The sequence below is a fragment of the Dermochelys coriacea genome, chromosome 9, assembly GCF_009764565.3.
Source record: "Dermochelys coriacea isolate rDerCor1 chromosome 9, rDerCor1.pri.v4, whole genome shotgun sequence".
Lineage (NCBI taxonomy): Eukaryota > Metazoa > Chordata > Testudines > Dermochelyidae > Dermochelys > Dermochelys coriacea.
The window spans coordinates 56,778,465-56,801,507 of NC_050076.1; the positions used below are offsets into that span (position 1 = coordinate 56,778,465).

Genomic DNA, 23,043 nt, shown 5'->3' on the forward strand with positions numbered 1-23,043 from the left:
ACAAAGTCAAAGTCCTATAGAATTAGGTTGCTCCTTTTCCTTCCTGAGGAAGAAACACCAGCAGCTAGACCAACTTTTTCTTCTGGGAGCAAAATGCTTCGTAAATTTCTCCATTTGGTTCAAAGGGGAGAGTCTAGTAACTTGAAAAGAATCGCACCACATTCTGCACACGCAAGCTAGTCTGTACTGTCTCACTTTGAAGACGGTAGTAGGCCACACTGCATAGGATGCCTGAGCTCCTTGGCATATAAAGGCAGTTCATTCTGGCATGAGTAGGCACAGATGGGAACCAAAAACCTGACTAATAGGGCCTTTGAAAGGTTTTATTCAAGGGTTGGAAAAGCACCGTCCAAGAAGCCTCTATATTGGATTCTAGCTTGATTTCATGTCCAGCTACTTCTCAGTCCTGCAGCCAAAGCCTTCATTCAAGGGCTCAGATAGTGAAAAGTTCCAAATGATGAAAACGTGAAACAGAAAAATGTGGCTTCTATGGCTTCTATTTATTAAGCACTAGCAGAGCAAGTGCAGACATACCCTAACTGAACATAGCAAGAAACATTGTACACTATGGGGGCTGGAGCACTGAGATTCCAGGTGGATATCTACTCCTCTGTTCAAACGTTGTTCCCTTCCTGACAGAAACGGCAGAAACAAAATGCAAGGCTTAGCCATCCAGGATGCCACCAACCAGATCCAGCTCAATATTTTGATCTGGCTAGCAGGAGTGGAAACACCCAGAGGACAGCTGAATTTTTCCTGAGTGGTTACAAGGAACTGACCAGACTGACTCAGCTCTAAAACTGCTTTTAAACACTTTGGCTCACCTCTGCACCAAAATGCATTATATCTACTTCTGTTACACAGCCATATTGTAACTTACAGAAAAGCTAGCCGTGCAAAAATTGGGGAAGGCAGAGCTCTATACTTCAAAGCCATAGCCTGAGCACAGTGGCAAGATCAGTATTCTAAGGTGATAGGCACCTGACATAATTAAGGGCCTGCTATCATTAAAAACCTGTAAAATGAATTAACTGTGATGACCCTCCCCCCCATGCAGACAGGTAAGGAGAAGAGGGGCTTACAACCTTGTCACCAGAACAAAGGGACACTTGAAAAAAACTCAGTCCGCATCTAATGAGCACTGGAGCTGGAATCTAAGAGATGTACAACTCACCATTTTAAACCCTCTTCACCACACCCAATCAAGAAGAAGGATTTCTTTTAGTATGTATCTATTTCAGCAAGGCCTGCACTTACCCAGAATTCCTGCAGCTCTATTAGATGGCTGACATTTTCAATCTTTTTGATCCTATTGGATGCAATGTCCAGCATTGTAAGTTTGTTCTGAAATAAGCAAATGAAAACTTTAGCTTGGATTTCCTCATCTCCTCCTCTACCCCACTCCGAGTCCAAGGGCTGAAAATTCTGAGGAGCACTAGTAAACCACTGCCAGCTGGCTATTATGGTTAGCAAGCAAAAGTACAATTGGTTAATTAGGCTCTAATTAGTATTGTCCTGTACTCCTCCCCAGGATTATAAAACTTCTGAATATGAGAGAAAATACATTCAGTGCAAGGAGAACTCTCACTGTTTAACTACAGCGGAGAAAATAGTTTTTAAATCAAGACAGCTTGCCAACCTCTCAGAAGCAACTGAAAAAAATTACTAGCTGGCCAGTAGTTGCTGACAAACCAATTACTCCTGAGAAGTGAGCTTTCCTTGTAATATTTTAAGATTAGTAAACAGATATTCCAAGACGACGTTTTGGAATCTACAAAAAAATTTGATTAAAAGAAGGTTTCAGAGTGGTAGCTGTGTTAGTCTGTATCAGCAAAAACAACAAGGAGTCCTTGTGGCACTTTAGAGACCAACAAATTTATCTGGGCATAAGCTTTCGTTGGCTAAAACCCACTTCATCAGATGCATGGAGTGGAACATACAGTAGGGAGGTATACATACACAGCATATGAAAAGATGGGAGTTACCTTACCAAGTGGTGGGTCAGTGCTAACCAAAGAACTCTCTCAGGCGGCACGTTTAAAGACAGGAATTCTATGCATTAGGAAGCCCAAAAGTTTTAGAAAATGTATCCCTTAACATGCATCTGCAGGAGATCAGCTAAATTACTCTGATTCCTCTGATTTTCAGGGGGTGCTTCACAATGCCACCTATTGGTAAAAGGGCATGAAAACATCACAGGCTTCTCCATAAGGACAATCCAAGGCAGAAATACAGAAAGTTGGACTGATATAAAAGAGCAAGATGGCATGGTTTGCCTCTTCTGACCCATGACAACTCAATTAGTCATTTCTGGCGCCTGTGTAAGAGAAACTCACGGCTACCTATTGCAGATCCAATTCATCTTTCAACTCAGGAGTTTAGCAGCAGAGATAACCAGTAGAAGTGCTGTTAGGCCTCCCTGTGATAGTTATCAGTCAAATTGTTACATTAACTGCTTCAAGACTCCATCTAGCTGGTACAGTTTTACAGTCCACTCCAGAGTGACTAGAAACCATGCATGTTCCCAGCAAAAGAGGTGGTGGCTCATGTGTTGTTTTGTTATTTTAGGTATAATAGATAAAGAATTTATACGGTTTTCCAAGAACCTCAACTTTCTTTGGGTAACTTAAGGAAACCAGGAACTTCCCAGCAACACCAATGTAAGATAAACCCAGCCATTCTGGGAAGTATTGTGAGGCCAGCCCTTCTTAAAGAAAGCCAATGAGACGCTCACATTGTTCTCCAGTCCCTCGATGACTTCTATGCCATTGTGGCTAAGGTACAGCTCACGCAGATTCACCAGGTTCTGCAGACCCTCGATCTTGGTCAGCCGGTTGCTCTGAAATTGTACAGGAGGGAGTGAAAGTCCAGTCCAAAAGGAATAAACCCAGAGTGAACTCTTACACAAGAAAGAATTTCAAGAACATTTCTACAGAACACAGATCATTTAGATAGAAATAAAGTGCCTGGGAAGGAAGGACTTTGCCTGTTACAGAGGAAGGACAACACTGTACTTGATGGATCTGGGACATTCAATTACTTTGAAACTTTTGTAACCAACTCACAAGCAAGTTCCAGGTGAGCCAGAGTCCCTTCAAACCTGGCAGGATCTTGGATTCTCCCCCTACTTATGACAGCTGCAACCCTGAATTCTGTTTAATTTCTTTAAGAGACCAGGCAAGGACTTCAACAGCACTCATTTTATATTGCTCTTTTATGAGCTGGGGAAGAGGATGACGTAGCAATTATAAACAGACCCCCAAATACATCTGTTATACGCTTACTGTGTCTGTCATACATGCTAAGCTTTTATTGGCAGTGAAACAGTGTGTGTGTATGAACATCTGATTGTTATACCCCCTGCTGGAAGTTGCCAGGCTGCTATATTGGTATGTAGGGGAAAATAGATTGTTTCTCTGACACAGACTGAGGTGTCATTAGAGGTGGTTTTGGAACAAATTGATAAATTAAACAGTAATAAGTCACCAGGACCAGACGGTATTTACCCAACAGTTCTGAAGGAAGTCAAATATTAAATTGCAGAACTGTGGTATGTAATTTATCATTTCAATCAGCTTTTGTATCAAATGATTGGAGGATAGCTAATGTGATGCCAATTTTTTTAAAAAGATTCCAGACACAATCCCAGCAATTACAGGCCAGTAAGCCTAACTTAAGTGTCAGGCAAACTGGTTGAAACTAAAGTAAACAGAATTATCAGACACACAGATGAACATGATTTGTTGGGGAAGAGTCAGCATGGTTTTTGTAAAGGGAAATCCTGCCTCACCAATCTACTAGAATTCTTTGAGGGGGTCAACAAGCATGTGGACAAGGGGAAATCCAGTAGATATAGTGTACTTAGATTTTCAGAAAGCCTTTGACAAGGTCCCTCACTAACAGATCTTAAACAAAGTAAGCTGTCATGGGATAAGAAGGACGGTCCTCTCATGGATAACTGGTTAAAAGATAGGAAACAAAGGGTAGGAATAAACTGTCAGGTTTCAGAATGGAGAACGGTAAATAGTCCAGCCACCAGTCTGAAAATGTCACGGAAGTCAATGGAGACAAAATTGTAGCCTTATTCATAAATGATCTGGGAAAAGGCAAACAGTGAAATGGCAAAATTTGCAGATGGTACAAAACTACTGAAGATAATTAAGTCCTAAGCAAGAGTTACAAAGGGACGGGTGACCGAGCAACAAAATGGCAGATGAAATTCAATGTTGATAAATGCAAAGTAATGCACGTTGGAAAAAAATCCCACCTATACATATAAAATGATGGGGTCTAAATTAGCAGTTACCACTCAAGAAAGATCTTGGAGTCATTGTGGATAGTTCTCTGAAAACATCCACTCAATGTGCAGCGGCAGTCAAAAAAGCAAACAGAATGTGGGGAATCATTAGGAAAGGAATAGATAATACAAACAGAAAATATCATATTGCCTCTATATAAATCCAAGGTACACCCACATCTTGAATACTGCACGCAAATGTGGTTGCCCCATCTCCAAAAAGATATATTGGACTTGGAAAAGGTACAGAAAAGGGCAACAAAAATTATTAGTTTCAGAGTAGCAGCCGTGTTAGTCTGTATTCGCAAAAAGAAAAGGAGTACCGGTGGCACCTTAGAGACTAACAAATTTATTAGAGCATAAGCTTTCGTGAGCTACAGCTCACTTCATCGGATGCATTTGGTGGAAAAAACAGAGGAGAGATTTATATACACACACACACACACAGAGAACATGAAACAATGGGTTTATCATACACACTGTAAGGAGAGTGATCACTTAAGATAAGCCATCACCAACAGCAGGGGGGGGAAAGGAGGAAAACCTTCCATGGTGACAAGCAGGTAGGCTAATTCCAGCAGTTAACAAGAATATCAGAGGAACAGTGTGTATGATAAAACCCATTGTTTCATGTTCTCTGTGTATGTATATAAATCTCCCCACTGTATTTTCCACCAAATGCATCCTATGAAGTGAGCTGTAGCTCACGAAAGCTTATGCTCTAATAAATTTGTTAGTCTCTAAGGTGCCACCGGTACTCCTTTTCTTTTTGCGAAAAATTATTAGGGATATGGAACGGCTGCTGTAGGAGGAGAGATTCATAGATACTAAGGTCAGAAGGGACCATTCTGATCATCTAGTCCGACCTCCTGCACAGCGCAGGCCACAGAATCTCACCCACCCACTCCTATGAAAAACCTCACCCATGTCTGAGCTATTGAAGTCCTTAAATCATGGTTCAAAACTTCAAGGAGCAGAGAAGCCTCCCTCCAGTCAACCATGCCCCATGCTACAGAGGAAGGCAAAAAAACCTCCAGGGCCTCTCCAATCTGCCCTGGAGGAAAATTCCTTCCCGACCCCAAATATGGCAATCAGCTAAACCCTGAGCACATGGGCAAGATTCACCAGCCAGATACCCAGGAAAGAATTTTCTATAGTAAATCAGATCCCATCCATCTAATATCCCATCTCAGGGGATTTGGCCTATTTACCCTGAATATTTAAGATCAATTACTTACCAAAATCCCATTATCCCATCATACCATCTCCTCCATAAACTTATCGAGTAGAATCTTAAAACCAGATAGATCTTTTGCCTCCACTGCTTCCCTTGGAAGGTTATTCCAAAACTTCACTCCTCTGATGGTTAAAAACCTTCGTCTGATTTCAAGTCTAAACTTCCTGGTGGCCAGTTTATACCCATTTGTTCTTGTGTCCACATTGGTGCTGAGCTGAAATAATTCCTCTCCCTCTCCTATATTTATCCCTCCGATATATTTATAGAGAGCAATCATATCTCCCCTCAACCTTCTTTTAGTTAGGCTAAACAAGCCAAGTTCCTTAAGTCTCCTTTCATAAGACAAGTTTTCCATTCCTCGGATCATCCTAGTAGCCCTTCTCTGTACCTGCTCCAGTTTGAATTCATCCTTTTTAAACATGGGAGACCAGAACTGCACACAGTATTCTAGGTGAGGTCTCACCAGTGCCTTGTATAACGGTACTAAAACCTCCTTATCCCTACTGGAAATGCCTCTCCTGATGCATCCCAAAACCGCATTAGCTTTTTTCACAGCCATATCACATTGGCAGCTCATAGTCATCCTATGATCAACCAATACTCCAAGGTCCTTCTCCTCTTCCGTTACTTCTAATTGATGCGTCCCCAACTTATAGCTAAAATTCTTGTTATTAATCCCTAAATGCATAACCTTACACTTCTCACTATTAAATTTCATCTTATTAATCATAGAATCATAGAATCATAGAATATCAGGGTTGGAAGGGACCCCAGAAGGTCATCTAGTCCAACCCCCTGCTCAAAGCAGGACCAAGTCCCAGTTAAATCATCCCAGCTAGGGCTTTGTCAAGCCTGACCTTAAAAACCTCTAAGGAAGGAGATTCTACCACCTCCCTAGGTAACGCATTCCAGTGTTTCACCACCCTCTTAGTGAAAAAGTTTTTCCTAATATCCAATCTAAACCTCCCCCATTGCAACTTGAGACCATTACTCCTCGTTCTGTCATCTGCTACCATTGAGAACAGTCTAGAGCCATCCTCTTTGAAACCCCCTTTCAGGTAGTTGAAAGCAGCTATCAAATCCCCCCTCATTCTTCTCTTCTGCAGACTAAACAATCCCAGCTCCCTCAGCCTCTCCTCATAAGTCATGTGCTCTAGACCCCTAATCATTTTCGTTGCCCTTCGTTGTACTCTTTCCAATTTATCCACATCCTTCCTGTAGTGTGGGGCCCAAAACTGGACACAGTACTCCAGATGAGGCCTCACCAGTGTCGAATAGAGGGGAACGATCACGTCCCTCGATCTGCTCGCTATGCCCCTACTTATACAACCCAAAATGCCATTGGCCTTCTTGGCAACAAGGGCACACTGCTGACTCATATCCAGCTTCTCGTCCACTGTCACCCCTAGGTCCTTTTCCGCAGAACTGCTGCCGAGCCATTCGGTCCCTAGTCTGTAGCGGTGCATTGGATTCTTCCATCCTAAGTGCAGGACCCTGCATTTATCCTTATTGAACCTCATTAGATTTCTTTTGGCCCAATCCTCCAATTTGTCTAGGTCCTTCTGTATCCTATCCCTCCCCTCCAGCGTATCTACCACTCCTCCCAGTTTAGTATCATCCGCAAATTTGCTGAGAGTGCAATCCACACCATCCTCCAGATCATTTATGAAGATATTGAACAAAACGGGCCCCAGGACCGACCCCTGGGGCACTCCACTTGACACCGGCTGCCAACTAGACATGGAGCCATTGATCACTACCCGTTGAGCCCGACAATCTAGCCAGCTTTCTACCCACCTTATAGTGCATTCATCCAGCCCATACTTCCTTAACTTGCTGACAAGAATGCTGTGGGAGACCGTGTCAAAAGCTTTGCTAAAGTCAAGAAACAATACATCCACTGCTTTCCCTTCATCCACAGAACCAGTAATCTCATCATAAAAGGCGATTAGATTAGTCAGGCATGACCTTCCCTTGGTGAATCCATGCTGACTGTTCCTGATCACTTTCCTCTCCTCTAAGTGCTTCAGGATTGATTCTTTGAGGACCTGCTCCATGATTTTTCCAGGGACTGAGGTGAGGCTGACCGGCCTGTAGTTCCCAGGATCCTCCTTCTTCCCTTTTTTAAAGATGGGCACTACATTAGCCTTTTTCCAGTCATCCGGGACTTCCCCCGTTCGCCACGAGTTTTCAAAGATAATGGCCAAGGGCTCTGCAAACCCAGCCGCCAATTCCTTCAGCACTCTCGGATGCAATTCGTCCGGCCCCATGGACTTGTGCACGTCCAGCTTTTCTAAATAGTCCCTAACCACCTCTATCTCTACAGAGGGCTGGCCATCTCTTCCCCATTTTGTGTTGCCCAGCACAGCAGTCTGGGAGCTGACCTTGTTAGTGAAAACAGAGGCAAAAAAAGCATTGAGTACATTAGCTTTTTCCACATCCTCTGTCACTAGCTTGCCTCCCTCATTCAGTAAGGGGCCCACACTTTCCTTGGCTTTCTTCTTGTTGCCAACATACCTGAAGAAACCCTTCTTGTTACTCTTGACATCTCTTGCTAGCTGCAGCTCCAGGTGCGATTTGGCCCTCCTGATATCTTTCCTACATGCCCGAGCAATATTTTTATACTCTTCCCTGGTCATATGTCCAAGCTTCCACTTCTTGTAAGCTTCTTTTTTATGTTTAAGATCCGCTAGGATTTCACCATTAAGCCAAGCTGGTCGCCTGCCATATTTACTATTCTTTCGACTCATCGGGATGGTTTGTCCCTGTAACCTCAACAGGGATTCCTTGAAATACAGCCAGCTCTCCTGGACTCCCTTCCCTTTCATGTTAGTCCCCCAGGGGATCCTGGCCATCTGTTCCCTGAGGGAGTCAAAGTCTGCTTTCCTGAAGTCCAGGGTCCGTATCCTGCTGCTTACCTTTCTTCCCTGCGTCAGGATCCTGAACTCAACCAACTCATGGTCACTGCCTCCCAGATTCCCATCCACTTTTGCTTCCCCCACTAATTCTACCCGGTTTGTGAGCAGCAGGTCAAGAAAAGCGCTCCCCCTAGTTGGCTCCCCTAGCACTTGCACCAGGAAATTGTCCCCTACGCTTTCCAAAAACTTCCTGGATTGTCTATGCACCGCTGTATTGCTCTCCCAGCAGATATCAGGAAAATTAAAGTCACCCATGAGAATCAGGGCATGCGATCTAGTAGCTTCCGTGAGTTGCCGGAAGAAAGCCTCATCCACCTCATCCCCCTGGTCCGGTGGTCTATAGCAGACTCCCACCATGACATCACTCTTGTTGCACACACTTCTAAACTTAATCCAGAGACACTCAGGTTTTTCCACAGTTTCGTACCGGAGCTCTGAGCAGTCATACTGCTCCCTTACATACAGTGCTACTCCCCCACCTTTTCTGCCCTGCCTGTCCTTCCTGAACAGTTTATAACCATCCATGACTGTACTCCAGTCATGTGAGTTATCCCACCAAGTCTCTGTTATTCCAATCACGTCATAATTCCTTGACATCACCAGGACCTCCAGTTCTCCCTGCTTGTTTCCAAGGCTTTGTGCATTTGTATATAAGCACTTGAGATAACCTGTTGATCGCCCCTCATTCCCAGTATGAGGCAGGAGCCCTCCCCTCACAGACCTTCCTGCCTGTGCTTCCTCCCGGTATCCCGCTTTCCCACTTACCTCAGGGCTTTGGTCTCCTTCCCCCGGTGAACCTAGTTTAAAGCCCTCCTCACTAGGTTAGCCAGCCTGCTGGCAAAGATGTTCTTCCCTCTCTTCGTAAGATGGAGCCCGTCTCTGCCCAGCACTCCTCCTTCATGGAACACCATCCCATGGTCAAAGAATCCAAAGCCTTCTCTCCGACACCACCTGCGTAGCCATTCGTTGACCTCCACGATTCGACGGTCCCTACCCAGGCCTTTTCCTTCCACGGGGAGGATGGACGAGAACACCACTTGCGCCTCCAACTCCTATTTACTATTACTATTATTACTAATTACTATTACTCCAGTTTACAAGGTCATCCAGATCCTCCTGTATAATATCCCGATCCTTCTCCGAATTGGCAATACCTCCCAGCTTTGTATCATCTGCAAACTTTATTAGCACACTCCCACTTTTTGTGCCAAGGTCAGTAACAAAAAGATTAAATAAGATTGGTCCCAAAACCGATCCCTGAGGAACTCCACTGGTAACCTCCCTCCAACCTGACAGTTCGCCTTTCAGTAGGACCCGTTGCAGTCTCCCCTTTAACCAATTCCTTATCCACCTTTTGATGTTCATATTGATCCCCATCTTCTCCAATTTAACTAATAATTCCCCATGTGGCACGGTATCAAATGCCTTACTGAAATCTAGGTAAATTAGATCCACTGCATTTCCTTTATCTAAAAAATCTGTTACCTTTTCAAAAAAGGAGATTAGGTTGGTTTGGCACGATCTACCTTTTGTAAAACCATGTTGTATTTTGTCCCATTTACCATTGACTTCAATGTCCTTAACTAATTTCTCCTTCAAAATTTTTTTTTTTTTTTAATAAGACTGGGACTTTTCATCTTGGAAAAGAGACAGCTAAGGGGGGATATGAATGAGGTCTATAAAATCATGACTGGCATGGAGAAAGTAATTAAGGAAGTGTTGTTTACTCCTTCTCATAACACAAGAACTAGGGGTCACCAAATGAAATTAATAGGCAGCAGGTTTAAAACAAACTAAAGGAAATAATACTTTATACAACGCACAGTGTTGTGAAACCCTTTGCCAGAAAATATTGTGAAGACCAAGGTTCAAGGACCAGGGTTCAAAAAGAATTAGGGAAGTTCATGGATGATAGGTCCATCAATGGCTATGAGCCAGGATAGCAGCAATGGTGTCCCTAACCTCTGGTTGCCAGAAGCTGGGAATGGGCGACAGGGGATGAATCACTCAATGATTACGTGTTCTATTCATTCCCTCTGGGGTATGTGGGCAGTGGCCACTGTCAGAAGATAGGATCCTGGGCTAGATGGACCATTGGTCTGACCCAGTATGGGTCTTATATATTGGCAGGGAAGGATAGCTCAATGGTTTGAGCATTGGCCTGCTAAACCCAGGGTTGTAAGTTCAATCCTTGAGAAGGCCATTTAGGGATCTGGGGCAAAAGTTGGGGATTGGCCCTGCTTTGAGCAGGGGGTTGGACTAGATGACCTCCTAAGGTCCCTTCCAACCCTGATATTCTATTAAATGCTTTTTACTACTTTTATTAGCTCTGCATGTTAAAAGGAGACACTTAGTATCAGGGCAAAAAGGATAAATCCCCTCATTTAGCACAGCCTTAGAATCATAGAATCTCAGGGTTAGAAGGAACCTCAGGAGGTCATCTAGTCCAACCCCCTGCTCAAAGCATTAAATCATCCCAGCCAGGGCTTTGTCAAGCTTGACCTTAAAAACCTCTAAGGAAGGAGATTCTACCACCTCCCAAGGTAACCCATTCCTGCGCTTCACCACTCTCCTAGTGAAAATTTTTTTTCGTAACATCCAACCTAAATCTCCCTCACTGCAATTTGAGATCATTACTCCTCGTTCTTTCATCTGCTACCACTGAGAACAGCCTAGATCCATCCTCTCTGGAACCCCCTTTCAGGCAATTGAAAGCAGCTATCAAATCCCCCCTCATTCTTCTCTTCTGCAGACTAAGTAAGCCCAGTTCCCTCAACCTCCCCTCGTAAGTCATGTGCTCCAGCCCCCTAATCATTTTTGTTGCCCTTCGCTGGACTCTTTCCAATTTCTCCACATCCTTCTTGTAGTGTGGGGCGCAAAACTGGACACAGTACTCCAGATGAGGCCTCACCAATGACGAATACAGGGGAATGATCTCATCCCTCGATCTGCTGGCAATGCTCCTACTTATACAGCCCAAAATGCCATTAGCCTTCTTGGCAACAAGGGCACACTGTTGACTCATATCCAGCTTCTCGTCCACTGTAACCCCTAGGTCCTTTTCTGCAGAACGGCTGCCTAGCCGCTCGGTCCCTAATCTGTAGCAGTGCATGGGATTCTTCCGTCCTAAGTGCAGGACTCTGCACTTGTCCTTGTTGAACCTCATCAGATTTCTGTTGGCCCAATCCTCTAACTTGTCTAGATTCCTCTGTATCCTATCCCTACCTACCAGCGTATCTACCACTCCTCCCAGTTTAGTGTCCTCTGCAAACTTGCTGAGGGTGCAGTCCGCGCCATCCTCCCAATTGTTAATGAAGATATTGAACAAAACTTGCCCCAGGACTGACCCTTGGGACACTCCGCTTGATCTCCTTGGGGAGATTTCTTCCACTGCTGCAGCAAAAGGAAAGCATCCTCCAGGGACTGCTGCTGTAGGGTCAACCCCAGTGCTTAATTTGTGCTAGGGCTGCCAGGGCTGAGCCTATAGGTTCAGCAGTTCATAACCCTGGCACCGCTGGGCTTCCCATGTCAGTTATGAAAGTTTAAAAAAAAAAGAAAAAGGCTTGAGCCCTGGCACCTCTTTCATTACAATTACTAGAAGAAGTTAGTAAACTGTATCTGAGCCACGGATGCAGAAGTATTTCTTTCTTCCTCCCCTCAACCAAAGTAGAACTAGACACCCATCTGATGCACTTACAAAGTGCTTGCATTTCCATTTTCAAAAGGCATGAAACAAAATACTGAGCACAGAGAATGTCACAGTCTTTAAAAAAAATTAGCTGAAGAAAGATTGAAGATCTGCTGATTCAGGCTGAGTCGTGCTTTACATGTTCCCTTGTCAAGGTGGAATGAGGAGCCCAAGAAGGATCAATACCTGTATACTGAGCACTGTCAAGTTTGTCAGTGCATCCAAATTCTGGAGCTTGGTGATTTTGTTCTTTCCCAGGAATAGGCTGTCCAGGTTAGTCAGTGTGTCAGTATTCTCAATTGCCTGTAAAATGACCAAAGGAGGCAGTGTTACTGTTCTGGGCACTACTCCCAGCCTTAAGTGCCATCACCAGACTCATTTAAAGAGAGAGTTCAGATGGTGGGAACACAGCAAGCAAACCTAGATCTCCTGATCAATTCAAGCATTCTGTCCTTCTGGATCTATGGAGTCCTAAAATGACTATTCAGATTAGAACCCTTATGCCATACCATCCAGATTATTTTCCACCTCGAATTTTGAGAGAAAGCAATCAATATTAAAAATAAGCAATGTTAGAAATGTTCCCGCAGCAGTTCTCAAACTTCATTGCACCACGACCCCACTTTGATAATAAAATTATTACATGACCCCGGGGGCTGGGGGGAGAAGAGAACCCTGCTGCCTGGAGGAGGGGGGGGGGGGTCAGGGAGGGCAGCGGCAAGAGCCCGAGCCCTGCTGCTCCTGGTGGGGGTGGAGCTTGGGCTTCACAACAATTTGAGAACTGTTGTGTTAATGAAGCTGGCATCCCTAACAAGGCGGAAAGGAAAGGGGAGACAGTCTATGGAAAGATCCAATTCTTCTGGTAGAGTTCACATTACTCTTTATAACCCCAAAGAAATGTAATAGTCTGATGAGCATGTCCTTAGAAGGCAGAAGCCATTATCCCACCTCACCCAGAACAAATAGTGAGCTGAATCCATTTAGGAAATTCACTCTTAACATAATAAATAACTTCAGAAGACAAAACACGTTACAGCCAACCCAACTGAATGAGAATGGAAGTTATTGTCCTTGGCAGATACATTGGACTTGTTTTTAAAAGGTTTCTGAGGATGGCAGCATTTTCAATATTACAAACACCACATTCCATTGAGATTAACTATTGCATTCATCCACAGCTGTGCAGTTGAGAATCACGACCCCGAATGATTCTGCAACACCTAGTTCACACGAGCTGGTGCCTGCCTTGGGGGAACAGGAGCAGCACAAATGCCAGCATGCTTTCATGGAATGAATCCAGGAGTGGGAGCTAGGAACTCCTGAGTCTTAATCCAGACTCTGCCATTGTTGTGATGTGTAGCCTGAGGCAAGTCATTCAGCTTCTGTGTCTCAGTTTCCCTATAATAAAATAAGGATAATAATGCTTTTTTTGGTTTCACAGGGCTGTTTAGTTCATAATAATGAGACAGTGCTTTGAAGATGAAAATGCTACATGTGCCAAATATTACTATTAGTACAATATGTGCCATTCTAGTTTAAGTACAGAACTTCTTGGGGGCAGGGTGGAATGAGGAGGTTTCCCTCTGGATGATCAAAAGAACTGTATTCTTTGTTTCTAAAAAGAGATGTGTCCAGCCCTTCTCATCAGAGAAAGTATCAGAGGGCAGAAAAGTGTGAAAGGGGGGATCCCAGAGACTCCTAAAAAGAAAAGGAAACACAGGCAGGCTTTAAAAAAAAAAAAAAAAGGAACTTCAGCACATAAATAGTTGAAGAAATTTCCTTTTCCTTCTTCTGGAGCCTCAAAGGCATATGACATTGTTCAGACAAATCATATACAACAACTTATAATCGACTCTAAAGTAGCTTAGATTGCCAGGTCAGAAAAATATTCGAACAATGAGAGTGTCATAACTGAAAAGGCTTTTCTATGTTTGCCATGTAGCCATCAACAAATAAATGGTAACATGTTGGTAACAGCTCACATGGGGACTCTATCACGCCTGTGTCCCTGCCAATGATTGTGTTCTGCCAGGTCCCTAAGCAGTCTGTTCCGAGTTCAGCTCAGCAGTGGGAGAAACCTGCAGCTGATACCACCTCTGCCCCTCACTGGCAACTCCTGCTGTAGTAATTGGGAAGCGCTTAGCGCTCTGGGGATATGTAAGAAGAAGAAAACACGCAGGGGAGGAGGGGGAGAATATCTCCTTAAAGCTATGAGAGTCAACGAGATGCTTATTTTAGTGAGAATATTATCGAACAAGTGCAGACAGGAGACATAAGAGGTAGGTCATCTGTTTGATAATTGGCTTAGTCCAACCTTGCAAAAAAGATCAGCATAAAATATACCAGAGCAGGCACAAAATAAATTTACTTGCCCACGCTTACCATGACACCACCAATCAGAGAATTAGCAGCATTTTACCTACCCATCACAAAGAAGAATTACTTGATATCAAGTGAGAGAATTTTGCAAGGCAACTGACCCTTTGCTGCAAATTCCAGTGCTCTTGCCATTCTAATGCACCGTCAGCAAGCCAGAAAAGTCCCAAGCATCAAAATATTGATATGACCTTGTTAAAGACTGGAATTTCAGAAGTCCTTTTTTAGGTCTTCATCCTATAGAGTTATCTCCAGGAATTTGTCCACAAGTTACAGTGCAGAAGAGAGCTACAGCAATAAAAGGTTTTTATTGCCCACAAACCCAAAAGGAACAAGAGCTATTTCCTTGTTGTCTGTCTGGAAGTTGACTCCACTCATCATTGCACTGCAGCATTTAGCCACTTAGGATGGGGGCACTTTGAGAAGTCAGAATGCAATCAGTCTACAAACACAGGTACTATTTTTCTAATTTCCCCCCCATTAAAATAAGCTTTAGAGGTTACATAATCTGATGTGACCTATCTCCACATACCTTTCAGTCCTTTACCATGAAGGTCAATTCACCAAAATTTGTACTTATTTATTTTTAAGTTGTTGGAAGAGATTGTCTGGCTAGACCCTATCTGCAGTAATACAGTATAAGAACATAACTGCATCTTCTGTCTTTCTCTACCTGGGAATGATTCAAATTGCCTCACATACCCATAGATGTGGCATAGAAGCTAGTCCACTGAATTCAGTTTGCTGGATTCCTGCCTGCCTCTCCAGGTCACCTATGGAAATCCCATTGCCCTGTTTGTCCAAAGTCCAAGATTCCCAATCATTTAACTAGCTGCAGCCCCAAAACTGCAGTGTTATTCCCCACAGCAGTTTCATTTCACAAGTAATATTTCTCTCTGCTGGGGAGAAATGGACTAGTCTCTCTCTTTTAGCTGTGAAGGCAAATCTATTGACTATAATGCAAGCAAAGCGCTCCTCCCTTTCAGCCTAAGAAAAAGGCCGACCACAGGAGAGGGGAAGGAACCGCACCCAGGTTCCATGAAGAGAAACGTGCTCCCAGGTGGTTATGATAAAAAAAGAAAACCAAGAACTCTCTCCCCACCTTAGATGCTTTCCTTCTTTTCTTATTATCTCCTTCAGCAAAACAGCTGGTTTACCAAAGAAGCTGGGTTAAAGGGATACTGTCAACTTAGAAATCATCTTTCAGACTGACATTTTTCTACCTACTATTGTTACAAGCATTCCATAAGATTTCTATACTGAAAGAGATTAGGGAAGTATTTCTGTCTATTTCATATTTTTTATCTTGAGCATTTGACGGCACTTTATGTGTAGTCAGCTTCAGTATTTCTCATGTTCCCTTGTTTGTGTGGATCTCACACCCAGCAACAGCAAGAGAACACACAACTGGCAGAGGTAGGTAGTATCTGAAATCATTCATTCATCTTCTTGAAGTTGACCATGTCCCTAAAGTCAGGAGAACCACATGGATAAAAAGACAAATGATAGAAAGGAAAAGTCAGTCATAGGATAGGAGATGTACAGGCATTTCAGGCTATAAGTGAAGTAAAATAACTAATTCTTACTTCAGGTTAGAAACACCTGCATGAAGCAACATAAACCAGAAATGAAAAAAACAGATCTAATCTTAACAGATTTCAATACTCAAACACATATACCTGCCTTGCTCCAAAAAGATGAAAGGAAACTGAAAACACATTGGATACAAGACTTGGGTGGGAGGCTGGCTTCCCCTGCAGTATTCCTGTGAGACAGTTTTGATTCTCGTATCAAAAGTGTTACTGCCTAAATTATTGGCAAGCTCATGACACTATTCCAGTATGATTACAAAGTTACAAGAACCTGAGTATTTTCAAGATAGAAATCAGCTTTTCTCTCTATGATGCCCATGATCTTCTTTTCCTAGAGAGTACTGTCCCTTTATGGAACAAAGTGAGTCACTGCAAGTAACATTTTCAGATGTGCACAGTGCATCTAAATCCTAATTTAAAAAGTCATCGAGGCACTAAGTCAACAGAATGTGGGCTCCTAAGTGACACCTGAAAATAGATCTCTGGGTAAAATTTTCAAAAGCACACAAAAAATAAAATGGACCATTTCGGTTATGCCTAATCAGTTCCATATAAGAGCTAAAGAATCACAGAGTAAAAAATCCCAATCAAAGGAAAGCAGCATGGCTGGCTTGCCTCAGATAGTTCAACTAGAACAGAGCTTTCCAGTCTCCAAGATGTATGCAGAACAAGACAGAAGAGAGGAGCAGCTGCTCCCTTTCTAGGCTGGTTTCTGACCTCATCTCTAGAGACAGGACTGCTTAACACCAAATGAGTGAGTGTGCAAGGAAGAGGACGTGGAAAAGACTAAGCCATTCCCTACCACTCCAGATCTTGCATAGCAGATACTACAAGTACTCCCTTTTTTTCCAAAAATATGTGCATTCCTTCTATCTGCCCTTTCCTCATTTCTATGCAACACGACTGGGTTATCTCAGTTGTATCTAGCCAACTATTACTGTATCTCCAACTACTTTCACCACATAGAGTAGATGTTAATTTTGCTTCTACTATACATTTTGCAGTCGTGCCTACCCGGATTCGATTGGATCCCAGCTCTAACATCAGTAATTGCTGTAAGTTGCTCAGGTTCTCAATTTTGCCGATTTTATTGTTGACCAGGAAGAGTTTTTTAAGCTGGGTCAGCCGGTCTAGTCCTTCAATGTTTCGCAGCAAGTTAAAAGAGATATCCAGGATCCTGCCATAAGCAAAGCAAATAAAGACCTCATCAATCCAAGGCAAAAGCAAAGGGAGTCCATGGAAGGAAAGGGCACTTGCATACGGGGGGGGAGGGGGGAGAAGGATCTAAAATAAATTTCCCATCACCTATGGAGCTCAAATCACTTTGTTAGCACACTAAGCTATAGGGAGTCAGAAACAGCATTTGTTTACCATACAGGAGATTAAATACATGCTTAAAACAGGGTCTGAAGGAAAAAAAAACACAAAGAATTGGCACTAGTTTTACATCACCACCTGAACCCAACCCAACAATGGCACTTCAGCCTCCAATTTTAAAAATACTATTACAACATGCCTTTCCCAACCCAGCCTGTCCCTATGGAAATTCCTTCTGAAAAGCACCAGATCAAAACCTCCCTTAAGCACTAGACAATCACTACTAGTGGAGGTGTTTGTGAACTGAGTCTAAATCAAGGTGAATTTCAGTATCCCCAACAATTTATCACCTCTTGCAAGGCCTCATGTCCTCTAGCCAGAAGGACAGTACAGAATTCAGCTGCTTGGAGGAAGGACGAGCTTGTGGTTAGGACACTGGACTGGGATTCAGTTCCCTGCTATAGACTTCCACTGTGACCTTGAGCGAGTCACTGTATAATGGGGATAACAATACTTTCTTTCTGCCACCTTGTCTGCTTTGCTTAGTTAGACTGGAAGCGCTTCAGGGCAGGAACTATGTTTGTACAGGGCTCTGCACAACGGGATTCTGATCTCACTCAGGGCCAATAGCTGCTTCTATAATGCAAATTCTAGTTACAGTGGTCACCACAGAACAATCGGAGGCTACAGTCCTCTTCTCTGGGGTAGAAGTCCATTGCCGCCATGCAGCACTCCAGCCACACATCTACAGTACATTCAATTTTTGGTTTTACCAAAAACTGTCCCTGATCGCCTCCAGAGTAATGAAACCAGCTTACAGCAAGACCTAAACCCCAATGAACACAAGACGTTGTCCTGCACGTAGCACCCAGGTGAATCTCCACAAGAAATGTCTACAAGCAGAGAGTGCAGCTTGTGTAATTAAGGTTGTTTTTTTTTTAAAAAATACCTCATGATACATTTTGCTTGACAACCACTTCATAGAAAGCCTGCAGACTGGCAGCCTCATTTATCACATCACCACCCAGTCCTGGTCATTCCCTCCTCACTGGATACTCACTCAAGGTCTGTCAGGGCCTCTAAGTTCTCAATCTTCCGGATCTGATTGTCATAGAGATCCAGTTCTCTGAGAGTCTGCAAATGTTCCAGGTTCTCGATGCACTTAACCAAATTCTGACGCAGACACAGAGTCTGAGTATTGGGGAGAAGTTAAAAAAAAAAGCCACAACAAAGTGAGAAAAACCCCACGAGAAAAAAAAATGCATCTGAAAAAGACAATATGCACCCCTTCTTTGGGGTTACCATCAGACTCCATTTTATAGTTCACCCCCATTACCATGAGGAGGAGGAAATGTCGATCCAGTTTCTTTAAGGACAAGAGACGCACAGCCATGCCAGGTATAGGGTGAGGAAGGAGCACATGGAACTGATGCTGTGGCTAGCCTATTAACTAAAGGCCCAATTCTGCTTCCCCTGAAGTCAATAGGAATTTAGTCTGGACTTCAAGGATTGCAGGTTTCAGCTCAAAAGGAATCATGTTCTAGAAGCAGGGAGGGACCTGGTTCCCATTATCTTGTTGAAAGGATTCTGTTATGCCACAGACTTGCACAGCAAGGACAGGACATTCTGGCTGAAAGGATGGACCATCACACAGGAAGAATCCTTGCAACGCTGAAAAAAGCAATACAGTCAATACATTTTTTTTTTTAAAACAGAATTTTGCTTCTCTAGTTTTGTTAATAGCAGACTTGCTGGAACTAGTTACTCTTCAAATTGGGGTTCAGCATCACAGTTTGCTGGTCCAAAGACTAAAGAACTTACTTGCAACTTACTAGTCTCTCAACAAAGGCGTATTTCATGTTTCAGCCTATCATAGAATGTACTATAGTCTCAAAATGCACAACAGTGATTTTGAGAAAGCCCTCAAAAGTTGTTATGGCAGATGTCACCAGGTCACACGGTTAAAGTCTTCCAAGTTTGATAGCGTGCAAGCAAGTTTTTAGTCTTGGAAGAAATGCTTGTAGTTGTGTTAGGTTTTGGTTCTGCAAATTTCTGTGTTGAGGCAGCTTTGAGAGGAGAGGGAGTTGTAGAAGTAGCAGGAGAGATTGCTCTCTGCCTCGGTTTCAAATCTTGAAGCAGAGTTTGTGTTGAGCTGAGATTCCTGAAAGAAGGGAGTTGCCTGCACCCCTGTTCCAGGACTGGCATGTAGGTGTAAATAAAGCAAGTTACACTTGGAATAAACCTAGATTCCATGTCACTGATTTCTCCTCCTCTGGGAAGCAGATTTACAAGGCCCTGACATCTGCTACTGCTTGGCAGAGGAGCAGTTACATTCTTCACAGACACGCTTCTTAAAAGGTTATTGCTCATTAGAATCTCTGCTGGTTCCCAGCCAGAGAAAGACTCATCATACTGGCTGGCTTACAGATAAATGACATAAGAGTTGCAGCTCCTAGAGTTGCTTGTACCTTGATGCTCACCATTCCTTCTGAGTCTCACCTTCACTTTCTTGAGCACTTCAAATCCCTCGATCTTTCCAATTCGGAAGTGATTCAGGTCAACATCCTAAAGAGAATCATAGGATATCAAGGTTGGAAGGGACCTCAGGAGGTCATCTAGTCCAACCCCCTGCTCAAAGCAGGACCAATCCCCAATTTTTGCCCCAGATCCCTAAATGGACTAAATGTTCCCTCAAGGACTCAACTCACAACCCTGGGTTTAGCAGGCCAATGCTCAAACCACTGAGCTATCCCTCCCCAGAGAAGACTGACTCATCCACTGGCTGTTTAGGATTGAAGGTTTGTTTCATGATAGTGTTTTCCAAGTCCAGAGTGCAAATGCTGCTTGTGCATTGCCTTGAAAGGGAGACTGTAGGTTCATAGAATATGTAGACCTCAATAAGACCCCTTCTTAAAAATCTTGCAAAACTCTGGTCTTGCGGGCAACTGTGTGCCATTAAGTATGAGGGGGAGCTTGGGTTTATTGCCCAAGATGGCATGTGTCATAAATATAGAGGGAAGGGTAACAACCTTTATGTATGCAGTAACAAAAAATCCCTCCTGGCCAGAGGTACAGAATCTCTTACCTGTAAGGGGTTAATCAGTTCAATTAACGTAGTTGGCACCTGACCAGAAGGACCAATGGGGAAAGAAGATACTTTCAAATCTGGGGGAGTTTTTTTGGTGCTCTTTTTTTTGTTCTCTCTTGGGGCAAAGAGAGAGGCCAAGCAGGTAAACCAGCTCCTACTGAAATGATAAATCTAAAATTACAGAAATTGTAAGTAATAGCAAGGAAATGCATTAGATTATCTTTTGTTTTGGCGTGTGAATTTTCCCTATGCTAAGAGGGAGGTTTATTCCTATTTTTGTAACTTTGAAGTTGAGCCTAGAGGGGAATCCTCTATGTTTTAAATCTTTTTATTACCCTGTAAAATTCCTTTCCATCCTGATTTTACAGAGGTGCTTCTTTTACTTTTTTCTTTATAATAAAGTTCTTCTTTTAAGAACCTGATTGATTTTAGTGTCCTAAACATAAAGGGTCTGGTCTGTACTTTTATTAAAAGCAACTGGTTGGTATATTATTCTCAAGCCTCCCCAGGAAAGGGGGTGAATGGGCTTAGGGGAATATTTTGGGGAAATAGGAACTCCAAGTGGTCCTTTTCCTGAATCTTTGTCTAAATCATTTGATGGTGGCAGCAATACCGTCCAAGGACAAGGAAAGGAATTTGTGCCTTGGGGAAGTTTTTAACCCAAGCTGGTAGAAATAAGCTTAGGGGGTCTTTCATGCGGGTCCCCACATCTGTACCCCAGAGTTCAGAGTGGGGAGGGAATCCTTACAGCATGTCTGCCTACAGCTGGAAAAGTCTGAACTAGAGAATATTTTAGTGGTTATAGCAACCTGCGTTCACTTAACAGAAGGGAAGTTTTTTGGGTGAGTTTTGTTCTTATGCAGATGAAGTGCTAATTCTATTGGCTAGAGCCAGGTACTGCACAGGCTTCCCATACATACCTTTCTAGTGTTACCTCAATTCTAACTAGAGCATCCTTTTCTACTCCAGTCCTGGGCCTTTGCTGGCAGAAATTGTCAATTGTGTCTAATTATTTGGTGGTTTTGGGACTACAAACATAAATAGGTGAACAGCTAATACATTTACCATCTGTGCTGCCTAGCCCCTGCTGTTCAGTTTTTGCCAGAGAAACATACAAACAAAATGTAAATACAACACCTGCCAAAGTTCAGCACATTGCTCTGTAAACAGTCTCTCACAATTCATTTATCTGACAGGCTGGGTGGATAACTTCCTATGCGTGCTGACAGAATAAAGTTTTGCAACAGCAAGGAAATCTTTAAAGACAGTCTAACAAATGCTTACAACCTGTTGCTTGATGTTTATACTATCTCTGCTTTAAAATGACTTTGTCCTAATATCCCAAGTTGTTACAAAAAGATTCCAGCTATTGATTTAAAAAGTACTTCTTTGCTTCTGACTGTAAAACTCAGGTTCAATTTTGGGGAGATCTGGACAGCCAACACATCCGGAAGAATTATTAATCTTGTCCAAGATTAAGATACTTTCTCACAGAACTAGTCATCTTTTGCCTACCTTTCTTTCTTTAAATAAGTCCGATATGAGTGCAACCAGCATTACCTCAGCTTCCTGATCCAGGTTAATTGTCTCCATATCCACTGGTGTCTCTGCTTCTCCTGCAGCAGAATGAGAACATACAGTATAAACTCATGTTATACATCCACTGATGGAAAGGCTGCAGTGCTTCTCCACTGGACGGGGAGGTGTAGGAGTAAATGCTCCTTAGGCAATATAGGAAGGTGAGAAAGATACTGCTTTGAGTCTCTGCTGCACTGGACAGAAGCCCCTTCAGTAATACCTGATCTTATTTGTATTTTGGTTCGGTCAAGCATCCATTCAAATGACTAATATCCAACTACACTGGACAAGTGGATTTCCTAGACATACCTGACACACCCTCCAACACTGAAGGGATTCATGGTACAGAATTCAAACTCAATAGAGTCTAGCAGACAGATTTGCTAATATTCTCAAATTCTGTATTCTACTATTGCCCCTATTTCATCAATTCAGAATGGGAGGATTGACTGACTCAGGGGAATTGGTGAGTGATATGAGGCATTTGACCTCTATCTTTCTAATTTGAATACAGCAAAAATCAGCAGTGACCACAGCTTGTAGCCTTCTGATGTGAAACAAGCTTGTGGTTTGGGAGCTGAGTGGCATCACAAAAAACTCGGCCAAAACTGACACAATCGGTACACTGGTTGGCAGCCTCAACAGATGCCAAAGGATGAATTATCCTGTGATCCTTCCAGGCAATCCTTTCTTGTTTGGGTTGAAACACCTTGTTAGAGCCTTGTGGAGAAGTGTGCTCTGCCACTGCCAAAGCTGTACACGTTCTATGGATGACTAGGGTAAAAAAGGGTGCCAAACTGCCAACAGCCTCAGCCCAAACAAATTATGCTGCAACAAACAGCCCAATTTAATTTGCAGCCAGCCAACTACAGAACTGCAGGGCAAGACTGGAACAACAATTATTTGAGATCTCACTTGAAACTAACACATTCTCCTTGTATTAAGAAGTATA

General features: G+C 43.1%; 2 protein-coding genes across 11 annotated transcripts in view; one reads left to right on the top strand and one right to left on the bottom strand.

Moving 5' to 3' along the window:
- LOC119861508 (high density lipoprotein binding protein) overlaps window positions 1-23,043 on the top strand; it is a 152,578-nt gene that overhangs the window by 126,149 nt on the left and 3,386 nt on the right. The window contains exon 28 of one of the 6 annotated variants that reach the window (XM_038416731.2): window positions 13,319-15,575. The exons of the other annotated variants lie outside the window; for them this stretch is intronic. Within the exon in view, the coding sequence (XP_038272659.1) occupies window positions 13,319-13,330 (12 nt within the window). The 3' untranslated portion in view covers window positions 13,331-15,575. Of the gene's footprint in view, window positions 1-13,318; window positions 15,576-23,043 lie in introns of those variants that run through there. 6 annotated transcript variants of the gene reach the window in all.
- Window positions 1-23,043, bottom strand: part of PPP1R7 (protein phosphatase 1 regulatory subunit 7) — a 46,215-nt gene that overhangs the window by 15,026 nt on the left and 8,146 nt on the right. For 3 of the 5 annotated variants that reach the window (XM_043491623.1, XM_043491621.1, XM_043491622.1), the window contains exons 3-9: window positions 22,074-22,147; window positions 19,925-19,990; window positions 18,486-18,616; window positions 17,123-17,285; window positions 12,327-12,443; window positions 2,735-2,839; window positions 1,258-1,344 (exon numbers count right to left, since the gene is read on the bottom strand). In XM_043491623.1, the coding sequence (XP_043347558.1) occupies window positions 1,258-1,344; window positions 2,735-2,839; window positions 12,327-12,443; window positions 17,123-17,285; window positions 18,486-18,616; window positions 19,925-19,990; window positions 22,074-22,147 (743 nt within the window). The remainder of the gene's footprint in view (window positions 1-1,257; window positions 1,345-2,734; window positions 2,840-12,326; window positions 12,444-17,122; window positions 17,286-18,485; window positions 18,617-19,924; window positions 19,991-22,073; window positions 22,148-23,043) is intronic. The other 2 variants (XM_038416736.2, XM_043491624.1) reach the window with 1 other exon arrangement.